The 13,579-nt window shown below is 37.2% G+C and overlaps 1 protein-coding gene across 20 annotated transcripts in view; it reads right to left on the bottom strand.

Moving 5' to 3' along the window:
- EIF4G3 (eukaryotic translation initiation factor 4 gamma 3) overlaps nucleotides 1-13,579 on the bottom strand; it is a 443,721-nt gene that overhangs the window by 56,796 nt on the left and 373,346 nt on the right. For 18 of the 20 annotated variants that reach the window (XM_037828262.1, XM_037828268.1, XM_037828263.1 and 15 more), the window contains 4 exons: nucleotides 11,157-11,250; nucleotides 10,096-10,213; nucleotides 8,603-8,823; nucleotides 7,453-7,571 (listed from right to left, as the gene is read on the bottom strand). In XM_037828262.1, the coding sequence (XP_037684190.1) occupies nucleotides 7,453-7,571; nucleotides 8,603-8,823; nucleotides 10,096-10,213; nucleotides 11,157-11,250 (552 nt within the window). The remainder of the gene's footprint in view (nucleotides 1-7,452; nucleotides 7,572-8,602; nucleotides 8,824-10,095; nucleotides 10,214-11,156; nucleotides 11,251-13,579) is intronic. The other 2 variants (XM_037828266.1, XM_037828276.1) reach the window with 1 other exon arrangement.

The following is a 13,579-nucleotide window of genomic DNA, read 5'->3' as shown; positions in this document are numbered from 1 at the left end:
TGGGACAATTTCAGAGGCTTGAGGGTTTTAGAAGGCTGGACCATAGAGAACCATTTAATTTTTGTGTATAAATATCAGATAATGACTAGATTGTCAGGAAAGCAAGTAATCTCCAAAGAACTTTTCATAATATAATGCCAAAGCAGAAGTGGTTAATTCAGCTGACAGAATTAACAGATAAGACAATTTTAACAGATAAGCCTTTTCTGGCCCCAGATACTAAACTAGGTCCTATAACATGCTCTCTTCTAAGACTCTCTTGGTCTCCTAGCATTTATAACTAGCAGTTACAACTGCAAGTTTTTTAAAATTTTATTTATTTTTTAAAACTTTATCAAAAAATTAAAAAAACCATTTCAAACAAAATAAAACAAAGAAATAAGAAAAACAAATAACCTAAAATAACTACATTGCTTCCAACATGTTCCTACCATACCCCAAGAAAATTAACAAACCATAGTCACTACTGAGCATTCCCAGATCATTAAGATTACCCTCCATATCTTATCTGTTCTTACTAGATTACTGTTCCCCCTTCACTAGTTGCTATTGCTAGGTCCCTTACATTCTACAATATAAGGCACTTATTTTCATTTTTCACAGAGTTGATACTAATGGTAACGTGCAATATCTCTTGTTTTGTGTCTGGCTTATTTCACTCAGCACTATGTCTTCAGAATTCATCCATGTTGTCATATGTTTCATAACATCATTCCTTCTTACCGCCACATAGTATTCCATCATGTGTATATACTACATTTTGTTTATCTACTCGTCTGTTGAAGGACATTTGGATTGTTTCCATCTCTTGGCAATTGTGAATAATGCTGCTATGAACACTGGTGTTCAAGTATCTGTTCGTGTCACTGCTTTCAGATCTTCCGGGTATATACCGAAAGGAGAAATTGCTGGATTGTAGGGTAAACTGATATCTAGTTTTCTAAGGAACTGTGAGACTGTCCTCCAGAGTAGCTGGACCATTATACAGTCCCAACAGCAATGAATAAGAGTTCCAATTTCTCCACATCTTCTCCAGCATTTGTAGTTTCCCATTTGTTTAATGGCAGCCATTTCTAAATGGTGTGAAATGATATCTCATTGTGGTCATAATTTGTATCTCCCTAATAGCTAATGAAGATGAACACTATAAATACGACAGTATCCCCAGAACTATCCCCTAAAATGTGGCTGGCACATTTTTTAGCCATTTGTATTTCTTCTTTGGAGAAATGTCTTTTCATATCTTTTGCCCATTTTATAATTGGGCTGTTTATACTACTGTCGTTGAGTTGTAAGACTTCTTTATATATGTAAGATATCAGTCTCTTATCAGATACATAGTTTCCAAATATTTTCACCCATTCCATTGGCTGCCTCTTCACCTTTTTGACAAATTCCTTTGAGGTACAGAGGCTTTTGATTTTGAGGAGTTCCCATTTATTTTTTCTTTCATTGTTTATGCTTTGGTGTAAGATCTAAGAAGTGACCTACTAATACTAGGTCTTGAAGATGTTTCCCTATGTCGTCTTCTAGGAGTTTTATGGTACTATCTCTTATATTGAGGTATTTGATCTACTTTGAGTTATTTGATCTACATTTGAGATAGGGGTCCTCTTTCATTCTTTTGCATATAGATATCCAGTTCTCCCATTTCTTGAAAAGACTGTTATATCCCAGTTCAGTGGATTTGGGGGCCTTGGCAAAAATCAGTCTACTATAGATCTGGGGGTCTATTTCTGAATTCTCAATTCAATTTCATTGATCAATATGTCTATCTTTGTGCCAATACCATGCTGTTTTGACTACTGTGGCTTTATAGTAAGCATCAAAGTCAGGAAGTGTAAGTCCTCCCACTTCGTTTTTCTTTTTTAGAATGTTTTTAGCAATTCGAGGCATCTTTCCCTTCCAAATAAATTTGATAACTAGCTTTTCCAAGTCTGCAAAGTAGGTTGTTGGAATTTTGATTGGAATTGCATTAAATCTGTAGATGAGTTTGGGTAGGATTGACATCTTAACAACATCTAGCCTTCCTAGCCATTAACATGGAATATTTTTCTATCTTTTTAGGTCCCCTTCTATTTCTTTTAATAAAGTTATATAATTTTCCATGTATAGGTCTTTTACATCCTTGATTAAGTTTATTCCTAAGTACTTGATTTTTTTTTTTAGTTGCTGTTGAGAATGGAATCTTCTCCTTGAGTGCCCCTTCAGTTAGGTCATTTCTGGTGTATAGGAACATTACTGATTCATGTGCATTAATGTTATATGCTGCCACTTTGCTAAAATTATTTATCAGCTCACATAGCTGTGTTGTCGATTTCTCAGAGTTTTCTAAATATAAGATCGTATCACCTGCAAATAATGACAGTTTGCTTCTTCCTTTCCAATATGGATGCCTTTTATTTGTCTTGCCGAATTGCTCTGGCTAGAACTTCTAACACAATGATGAAAAATAATGGTGATAGTAGGCAGCCTTGTCTCATTCCTGATCTTAGAGGGAAGGCTTTCAGCCTCTCACCACTGAGCACTATGCTGGCTGTGGATTTTTCATATATGCTCTTTATCACACTGAGGAAGGTTCCTTCAATTCCTAGCTTTTGAAGTGTTTTTAACAAAAAAAGGATGCTGAATTTTGTTGAATGCTTTTTCAGCATCTATTGAGATGATCAATTGATTTTTCCCTTTTGATTTGTTAATGTGTCGTATTACATTGATTGATTTTCTTATGTTGAACCATCCTTGCATGCCTGGAATGAACCCAACAAGGTCATGGTGCATGCTTTTTTAAATGTGTCTTTGGATTCAATTTGCAAGTATTTTGTGGAGAATTTTTGCATCTCTTTTCATGAGGGATATTGGCCTATAGTTTTCCTTTCCTGTAGCACCTTTACCTGGTTTTGATATTAGAGTGAGGTTAGCTTCATAAAATGAGTTAGGTGATGTCCCATTTTCTTCAATTTTTTGGAAAGAGTTCAAGTAAGATTGGTGTCAATTCTTTTTGGAAAGTTTGGTAGAATTCCCCTGTGAAGCCATGGGGCCCTGGGCATTTATTTGTGGAAAGCTTTTTGGTGACTGATGGATGTCTTTGCTTATGATTGGTTTGTTGTCTTCTATTGCTTCTCTGGTCAATTTAGGTTGTTCATATATTTCCAGGAAATTGTCCATTGCCTCTTAATTATCTAGTTTGTTGGCATACAGTTGCTCATAGTATCCTCTTATGATTTTTAAAATTTCTTCGGGATCCGCAATAATATCCCCTTTCTCATTTATTATTTTGTTTATCTGGGTCTTCTCTCTTTTTGATTTTGTCAGTCTAGCTAAGGGATTGTCAATCTTGTTGTTCTCCAAGAACCAACTTTTGGGTTTATTTATTCTATTATTTTTTTGTTCTCTATATCATTTATTTTCGCTTTAATCCTTGTTATTTCTTTTCTTCTACTTTGTTTAGCATTAGTTTGCAGTTCATTTTATAGCTTCTTCAGTTGTTCAATTAGTTCTTTGGTTTTAGCTCTTTCTTCCTTTTTAATGTATGCATTTAGAGCTATAAATTTCCCCCTTAATACCACTTTCGCTGCATCCTATAAGTTTTGATATGTTGTGCTCTCATTTTCATTCATCTCTAGATATTTAGCAATTTCTGTGTTAACTTCCAGATATTTGTGAATGTTCTATATCTTTGATGGTATTGACTTCTAGTTGTATTCCATTGTGCTCAGAGAATGTACTTTGAATAATTTCAACCTTTTAAAATTTATTGAGGTTTGTTTTATGCCAGCATATGATCTATCCTGGAGAAAGTTCCATGAGCACCAGAGAAGAACGTGTATCCTGGTGATTTGGGATGTAATGCTCTATATATGTCTGTTAAGCCTAATTCATGTATCGTAGTGTTTAGGTTTTCAGTTTCCTTATTGGTCCTCTCTCTGGTTGATCTATCTACAGGAGAGAGTAATGTATTGAAGTCTCCCACAATTATTGTGGAAGCATCTGTTGCTTCCTTCCCTTTTTCCAATGTTTGTCTCATATACTTTGGGGCACCTTGACTGGGTGCATAGACACTTATGATTATTATTTCTTATTGTTGAATTGTCCCTTTTATAAGTATATAGTGTCCTTCTTTGTCTCTTATGACATCCTTACATTTAAAGTCTATTTTATCTGAGATTAATATTGCTACTCCTGCTTTCTTTTGGCTGTAGCTTGCATGGAGTATTTCCATCCTCTCACTTTCAATTTCTTTGTGTCTCTGGGTCTAAAATGAGTCTCTTTTAAGCAACATATTGATGGTTCATATTTTTTAATCCATTCTGTCAATCTATCTCTTTTAATTGGGGAGTTTAATCCATTCACATTCAATGTTATTACTGTGAAGTCATTTCTTGAATCAGCCATCTTATCCTTTGGATTTTATTGTCAGATATATTTTTCCCTCACTCTCTTTATTTCCTTTAAGGTACCCTTACTAAGACTCTTCAGTACTTTGCCCTTCTCCACACCTCTCTCTCCTTTCTTTTTTCTCAGCCAGTAGAGCTCCCTTTAGTATTTCTTGCAGGGCAGGTCTCTTATTAGCCAATTTTCTCAGCATTTGTTTGTGAAAATTTTAAGCTCTCCCTCAAATTTGAAGGAGAGCTTTGCTGGATAAAGAATTCTTGGTTGGCAATTTTCCTCTTTCAGAATTTTAACATGTCATACCACTGCCTTCTTGCCTCCATGGTGGCCGCTGAGTAGTCACTACTTAGTCATATGTTGTTTCTCTTGTGAATAGCTTCTCTCTTGTTGCTTTCAGAACTTTCTCCTTCTCTTCAGCATTTGATAATCTGATCAGAATGTCTCGGAGTGGAATTATTTGGATTTATTCTATTTGGAGTTCTTGGGCATCTATGATTTGTGTATTTGTCACTTAGAAGGGTTGGGAAGTTTTCTCCAGTGATGTCTCTGAATACCCTTCCTAGCCCTTTACTCTTCTCTTCCCCCTCTCAAATGCCGATGATTCTTATATTTTTGTGTTTCATGTTGTCCATCATTTCCCTGAGCTATACTTCAAATTTTTCTATTTTTTCACCATTTGTTCTTTTGTGCTTTCACTTTCCAACACCCTTTTTCGAGATCACTTATTCGTCCCTCTACTTCTTCAAATCTGGTGTTATGTGTTTCAAGAATCTTTTTAATTTGATCAACAGTTTCTTTTATTTCCATAAGATCTGCTATTTTTTAATTTACTCTTGTAAATTCTTCTTTATGCTCTTCTAGGGTCTTCTTGGTGTCCTTTATATCCTGAGCCATGGTATTGGTGTTTGTGATTACTGCTTTGATTAATTGCTCCAAGTTCTGTGTCTCCTCTGGCTTTTTAACTTGGGCTTTTGGATTATTCGTATCTTCTGGTTTCTTCATATGCATTATAATTTTCTGTTGGTTTTGGTCTCTTGGTATTTGCTTATTTTGATAGGGTTCTTTTAGGATATGTAGGCTTATTTGAACACGTAGCTATAATTTGACAGAGCTACAGCTTGGTGGAGTGCACTTTTCCTGACCTATTAGCAGATGGCGCTCCTGAGCCACCTCTTACCCTCAAGCCAGTTCTCCCCAACTTCGTCCATGTACTAAGTGGGGGTCCAAACCATGTGGAAGTCCTATCAGTGCACCAATTCCAGTGGGGACCACAAGCTCTGTGGGTGGGGGCATGCCCTATGCAGTCTGGCAGAGAGACCGGTTCAGGACACAGTGATCCCAGCCTTTCCTGGGGCTGCAGGTGGCACACCCTGGGGTTGCAGACCTGCGCGACTCCCCCTCCAGTTCAAATGCCCCACAGTCCTTCTCTGCAGGGTGCTCATGGGACCCTGGGATTGGGGAATGGTTCCTGGCACTTCCGTGCAGCACCCCTGCCTCTAGGCTGTGCATACTGTGGGCTTCCGTGGAGGAAGGGTGGACGCTGTCGCAAGCCCACCGAATCCCGAATTTCTTCAAGGAAACTTTCGGCCGTGGTGCTGTGCAGGGTTGTCTCCCAGTCAGCTGCAAAGATGGCTGCATGGGGCATGGAAAGCTACCCCTTCCTCTCTTGTCTGCCTGCTACGATGGCCAGGCCCTGCCATAGGGGTTCTTGGCCACGGGTCCGCTCATCTGCGGCACTGGTCACCCGTTCTCCAGTGGCTTTCCGGGCCGAATGATCACTGCTTGTCTTGTGGCTTAGCTGCTCATTCCCCAGCGGCTTTCTGGGTTGAACACTTACACGCTCATCTGTGGCTCGGCTGCCCGTTCCCCAGCAGCTTTCTGGGTCAAACACTCACCTGTCTCTGAATGCAGCCTCTCAGCTTCTCCAAGTACACAGTCACTATGGGTGTAGCATTCCTTTTCCAGCTGGTGTAACCCTGGAGCTGCTGTTCTGGAGCGCTTTAAGTCCTTTATCTAGTGTTTATCATAGAGGAGAATTTTGTTCTGTCTCTCCTAATATGCCATCTTAGATCTGACACAACTACAATTTAAATATCTATTTCTGGAGTTACCTGTATATGTCCGTCTGTACCAATAGAATGTAGGGCACATGGAGTCAGGCAACATGTCTATCTTATTCACTACCATCTTAAAATGAAGATCAAACAGAGGTAAGGGTTAAAGAAAGGCAAATTCAAAGCTTGTGTCTTGGAATGCCTCCCTTCATATGTCTGACCCTGGGACATTGCTCACCCCCTTTTTGCCTTATTTTTCCATTTATGAAATAAAGAAAAAGTAATGCCACCTGCGGTGGACTGAATTGCATAGCCCAGTTTGGACATACTCTTGCTCTTGGTCTGCATTCTGGTGGATGTGGACCCATTGTAAATAGGATCTCTTGAAGATGTTATTTCAGTTAAGGTGTGGCCCAACTGAATAAGGTTGGGCTTTAATCTGGATCACTGGAGTCCTTTATAAGCAGAGTAAAATTCAGACATAGAGGGAGAAGTCAATGGAAGCTGGAGGATAAAGAAGACATTGCCATGTGCATTGCCAGGTGACAGAAAAGCAAAGACCAAGGACTGCTGGCAGCCAGCCCCAGAACACCATTGTCTTTGGGGACAAGGCATCACCTTGCTGACGCCTTGATTTTGACTTCTCCTACCCTCAGAGCCACGAGCCAATAAATTTCCACTGTTTAAGCCAACCCATTGTATGGCATCTGTTTAGCAATGGAAAACTAAGATATCAACCATACTTCAAGGTTACTGAGAGAATGACAATAAAATTACCATGAAGAAAATAACAGGTATGTGTGTGTGTGTATACATATTTTTAAAAGAATACTTAGCAGAAATGCATCAGTTAAACAAACTGAATTGGGAAGGGCTTGGATTACTCCATCTAAGTCTTAACAGTTCACAATGACAATCAATCTAGACCAGAACCAAGTTACCATGTCCCCCTGAGGTCTTTCTGTATCATTGTTGGTGCCCCCCCCCCCTTTTTTTAAATCTCATCTACCTTAAAATCATTAATGTGTAGGAATTCATCAATGATAGATTTGGACTTCCTTTCCATCTCTTCTTCTGACAATGCAGGCCTGTCAGGAGCTGAAGTTGTTGGAGCTTCTGGTTTTGCTACTAGTGAGGTAAAAAAAAATGAGAAAATAAAAACAATAATAATTTCTGTTAACATGATAGGATTATGGTATGTGTTGTTATACTATTTTTGTACTAAATACATTAAGATAGATACCAGCTTTAGAGAGCAAGACACTTAAAAAAAGAATATAGAAACTTTTAATTTAGCATAGATATGCACCAAGTATCTTCTATAATCTAATACAAAAAAATTGGAGGATATGAGAAATTTTTATAATTGCAGGTGTTTTGCGTGTGTATACTCAGAGGACCTTATTCAGATAATGTTCTAAAAACTGCTTCATGTGTTAACCTTTGTGTGTTTCAGTTTCCTCATAATGTTAACTGGGGATAACAAGTGTACCCACCTTATAGGATTACTTTGATGATTAACTATGATGATTAATACATATAATATTAGAACAATAGTGGTAAATAAAAAGTTTTCAAAAGGTAATAGAAGTGGTGATGATGATGATGATGACAGTGATTAAAATTAGGTTAAAGATAATTTCCAGTATCTTTTAAATAATAAACATGAAATATTGCAAGATTTATATAACTTTCAAATTGTTTCACTATTTAAATTGTTTCTCCTGACTGCACATAAAACACGTGCAAAAACCACAGGGATTAACAAGGAAGATGAAGTCAACAAAAGACAACCTGATACCTTTTTCTTTGGTTTGCCTTGCTGTGGCTTGACAATGTGAGGACTTTTGTATAGTTGATGGGTTCTACAAAATATATGTGCTCTACCACCAATGTACAGTGGAGTGTTATTGAGGGGCCTTGTAGGAAATTCAGATTACTTTATATACAGTAAGAGGACCTCATCACAATAAATTTTAGTATAGAAAGGGGAATTTTTACAAATTGCTGAGCAAGCTGTATACCTGGGGAATAAAACCATGAAGCTGTCCTTTTATTTTTTAAGGCACTGCTGTGTGTGTTGCTTATCACATATTAATTCTGAAATCTACTCAAATTCCCAAATCTTCATCTGTATCTGCTTATATAAAGTCTCTCACCTGACTCCCTTGTTTTGTTTCGGTCTGACTCAGTGCTGTTCCTCTCCACATCCAAGCCTCCTGTTAGCTGTTTCACAGTCTTAAGCATCTCTCTCCGTTGCTCTTCTTGAGACTGATTGTCTAAAAGGTCTTTACTACTGCTGCCTCTCATGAAAGTGTTTGGGCGAGCTGTTGCAGATGGAAGGGGCTTGTCATTCTTCTCTCTGCCCATGCTTCCACGACTTAAAAGACAAAACAACACTTTCAAAAGAAGGCCCATCCCCTCCCCCGTGTATTCAAATTACAAAATAATAATAACAATCTCTAAAAGTATGCAGAATAATTTTCCAAAGATAACTTTAGGTATTTGAGGCACCAATTATATTTGAAAGTATAATTATTCATATATAAGTAAAATCAGAGCACTTCAAAAGGAGTATTTAAGATATACTTTAACCTTTCTCTTAAATAGTAAAAGAGATTCTAGTTAAAATTTTAAAATATCAATGGTAATTCCTTATTTTAGTTTTAAAAAATCTTTTAAAAGATATTTTAAGAATAAAGAAGACAGTGATGTAAGTATGAGCTAAATGAATGAAAGGCAAACAGAATACCAAAGGGACATGGTATCACTATCTTAGGAATCATACTTTATTCAGAAACTTCAAATATATGGAAAATATTTTAGAACATACAGAGTCATACATTTTACTCTTCATATCTTATTTACTCTTCTTTTAGACAATTATAACCAGCAAGGCAAACCAGCTCCCTGGTCCTTGGAAAAGTAGAAGCAGCAAATCAAAAAGGAGAGAAGAGGAGGGACTCACTCTTGTAAAAGCACATGCACAAGAACTCAAAGAGCTTAAAGAAAGTTCTTATATCAAAAATTCTCTGTCACTGCACTACAGTCCTCATTCATTCTCAGAAAACCAGCCAGCACAACATTTGACTGTACCAACCCTACAAAAATGAAAGTAGGAAGACGGTGGAATACAGAGTATAGTGAAAACTAAAAGATAATCTCAAATCTAACTTGAGTAGTGTGACAGAGAAGGTGTGGGGGAGTTGTCATGTCCTTTAATTCACATGCTTGAGATTGCTAGGTTAATTCTGGGGCATCCTAGGGCATTAGCTTGGAGAGCCCTGTAACACTCTTCCAGGGCTCTTTGAGTGGGCCTCACTTTATTAAAGAGAAAACCTTTGGATATATTTGTTAGGTATGTGCCAGTTAATCTGCCCTTCCCTTCCACTTCTTCCACCCCATCCCAAATCCACCACTCAATTAAGTTCCCTTTTTGGAAATTATAGAGTGTGAAGAATAAAAAAGGAAAAGCAAAAGGAAATCAACCTTCAAAAGCAGAGAGGAAATAAATCTGATGATTTCCATCTACAGGGATTATCATCACAATCTGTGAAGGCATGCATGAAAGATAAAGACACACATACACACACACACACACACATACACAAGCAGTAGAGTCTTAAGTAAACATGGAGAGGAGGTGTCTCACCTGGTTAAGGTCCTTCGGGAATCAAACTCCAAAGGTGTGGATGATGTAGAGCCTGAGGGTGCTGCAGGTTGCAGAGCAGAAAATCTGTTTAAACTGGAAGCACTTGACCGTAAGGCATCTACAGGTTTTGAAGATTTAGAAAAAAATACAAATCACATGGCTAAAAGGAGGATTCCGGGTCACGTGCCTCCCTGGGGTATGGCCTGAGACTGGCAGTTCCACATCTCCCAGGTGATGCCAATCAGCTGGTCTTTATACCACTCTCTGAGAAATGAGGTATTAGAAGGAATTTGTATGTAAAAGCAAGTTTAGAAATCTTCATTCATTTATCCTGGGTAGGGCATGGGGGTGAGAGTGGTAAATGGGGACCGGGGAGCAGGGAGGCAAGAAAAGATAAAGCAAAAACTGCAATGTAAAAAAGCTAACCAACATAAATGCTATGATCCCATTTATGTAAAAGTATGCACAGGTATCAATGAATAATGAAATTTTTAACAATTTAAACAACAAAAAAACTAGGCAGAATTACTTAGTGGAAGGGAGACATGGCAAGGAAGTTAACATTGATGTTTTTCTTCTTTCCATTGTGTTTTTTCAGCCAAACACATATTTGTGATAAACATTTTCAGCCCTAAAGTCAAATCTCTCTTAAAAATCCAATCTTTGATACAGATTTTGAAAAATGTTTCTAACTCTTTATTTTACAATTCCCTGAAAGTAAATCTTTCTGCATATTAATCCTTTATCCCAGTAATTTCTCTATTTATATTGAATTTATAAACAACAACAACAAAAGAAACCTAAGAGATTAAAGTCTTAAATACTCTAACTGAATTAAACAAGTTTTTTAATATTTCAAGTATTTAAGGATCCTTCCTTAGGAGGAAACCCTCACATTATTTTTTGACTTATGTTAGAGAAGAGTAAGAGTAAAAGTTTGGGCATGATAAGTCTATGGATCCTTTCCCAAAATCATTACTAGATGACTGTCAGAATTGCTTTATAAGGTGAATGCTAACAGATCACATCCCAGTTACCAAGAATGGAAACTCCATACTCACCAGTCTCACTTGCCTTTGCCCCACCACTGCTGCCTTTTCCCCAGCTTCCCAGCTGTGCTTTAGGTACAAGCTGAATTTTCTCATCAATTGTGGGCTATAATGTAAGTGATCACAAGTCAATTATAGGAAATACTCTAGAAAAATACTTTATTTTTCTTCTTTTCAATGCAGTAAAACCAACTTTAGCAACAAAATTTTGCTTGGAATGTCAATTTAAAAAATATATGAAATTGGAGCTGTTCTCATTAAAGTGGGATCCTTGTGGCCTCTGAAGCACTTTCCTGAATTCAGCTTCCACAAAGCAGTTTGAAACCACTGGTCTGGAGAAAGCATTCAGATCCTCCTATTTAAGACGGTGAGGTAGTCTGCCAAATATAAGCTTGATACAAGCCCTTTTGTACAATAATTTAGCCCAGTGATTTAAAAGAAAAAGAAAGCTTACACAAATCCTACAAAATTAACTCATTAACATCTTCACATAATTGTCAGAAAGCAAGCAGACAGAAAACAGTCAACATATGCAAAAGTTTCACATTTGAGTGAAACCTAATATTGGCGTGGGGGTGGTGGAATGGGAGTATTCAATACACTAAATAAAGGAGAATAAGAAGAAAGAGAATGGAATGTTAGCCATCAAAGGGCAGAGAATTCAGGTTCCCATTATCGCTTGGGTTTAACCCCTTGTTTTAGTTTCTTTGGCTGCTCAAGCAAATACCAACGCAATGGTTTGGCTTAAACAATGAGAATTTATTTGCTCATGGTTTTGAGGCGGAACGAAAGTCCAAATCAAGATATCATCAAGCTGATGTTTCCTCCCCGAAGGCTGTGGTGTTCTGGGGCTGGCTGCTGGTGATACTTGGTCCTTAGCTTGTCACATGGTAATGCACATGGCGGCCTCTCCATTCTCTTCCAGGTTTTGTTGATTTCCAACTTCTTGCTTCCTATGGCTTTTTCTCTCTTTGTCAGAATTTCTTATCACTTATAAAGGACTCCAGTAATAGGATTAAGACCCATCCAGATTGGGCTGGGCCACACCTTAAGTGAAGTATAACCTAATCAAAAGGTCCTACTTACAATAGGTTCACACCCACAAGAATGGTTTAGATTTAAGAACACATTTTTCTGTGGTACATACAGCTTCAAACCACCACATTCCCCAAACACAACTTTTTAAAAAGTGAATAAAATTGATTTGTAATGCATATCATAAACACATCTGTCTGAACAAAGGCATTTCTATATTGTATTTTTTCTAAAAGCATAACTTCCGGTAAGAATCTTTAGAAATTCAATCAACTATTTTCAGTACTTCCTTTTAATTTTTAATGTGGTAAAATATACATAATATAAAATTTGCCATTTTAATCATTTTTATGTATACAATTCAGTAGAAATACTTACATTCACAATCACCATTATTTATATCCAAAATTTTTTATCACCCCAAACAGAAACTCTGACCCATTAAGCAGTAATTCCCTATCTCCCCTCTCTCCAGCCCCTGGTAACCTCTCATCTAATTTGTCTCTACAAATTTGCTTATTCTATATATTCCTTACGAGTGGAATCATACAGTATTTGTCTTTTTGTGTCTGGCTTATCCACTCAAAATGATGTCTTCAAAGTTCATCCATGTTGTACCAGCACTTCACTTTTTTTAACAGCTGAATAATATTCCATTGTATGGATATACCACATTTGTTTATCCATTCATCTGTTGATGGACACTTGAGTTGCTTCCATCTTTTAGCTATTGTGAATAATCCTTTTGGTGGCATACTTAAGAAGCCAGTGCCAAATCTAAGGCCATACAGATTTGCCCCTATGTTTTTTTTCTAAGAGTTTATATAGGTTTAGTGCTTACATTTAGGTCTTTGATCCATTTTCAGTTAACTTTTTTATATGGTATGAGGTAAGGGGCCCAACTTCATTCTGTTGCAACACCATTTGGTGAAGAACTATTCTTTCCCCACTGAATGGATGTGGCTGGCACCCTTGTCAAAAATCAACTGGCCATTGATATATGGGTTTATTCCTGGACTCTTAATTCTATTCCAGTTGTCTATATGTCTATCTTTCAGTAGCACACTATCTTGATTACTGTAGCTTTGTAATAAGGTGTGAATTGGGAAATGTGAGTTCTCCAACTTCATTCTTTATCAAGATTGTTTTGGCTATTCTGGGTTCCTTGCAATTCCACATGAATTCGAGGATCAGTTTTTCCATTTCTGTTAAAAAAGGCTGTTAGAAATTTGATAGAATTTCTGTATTGATAGCTGAGAATACAACGCCTTGGAGGTAACATGCATTAGACTTAACTCCCCCATTTCACAATGAACTTGTTTAATGGTTTAAAACTTTTTCAAAGATACTTATGAAGAGTATCTATAATATAACTATCTGAATATGCAGTGAATTCCTGC

The sequence above is a fragment of the Choloepus didactylus genome, chromosome 2, assembly GCF_015220235.1.
Source record: "Choloepus didactylus isolate mChoDid1 chromosome 2, mChoDid1.pri, whole genome shotgun sequence".
In the NCBI taxonomy this organism is placed as follows: Eukaryota; Metazoa; Chordata; class Mammalia; order Pilosa; family Megalonychidae; genus Choloepus; species Choloepus didactylus.
This window is presented reverse-complemented; position numbering and strand designations above follow the sequence as displayed.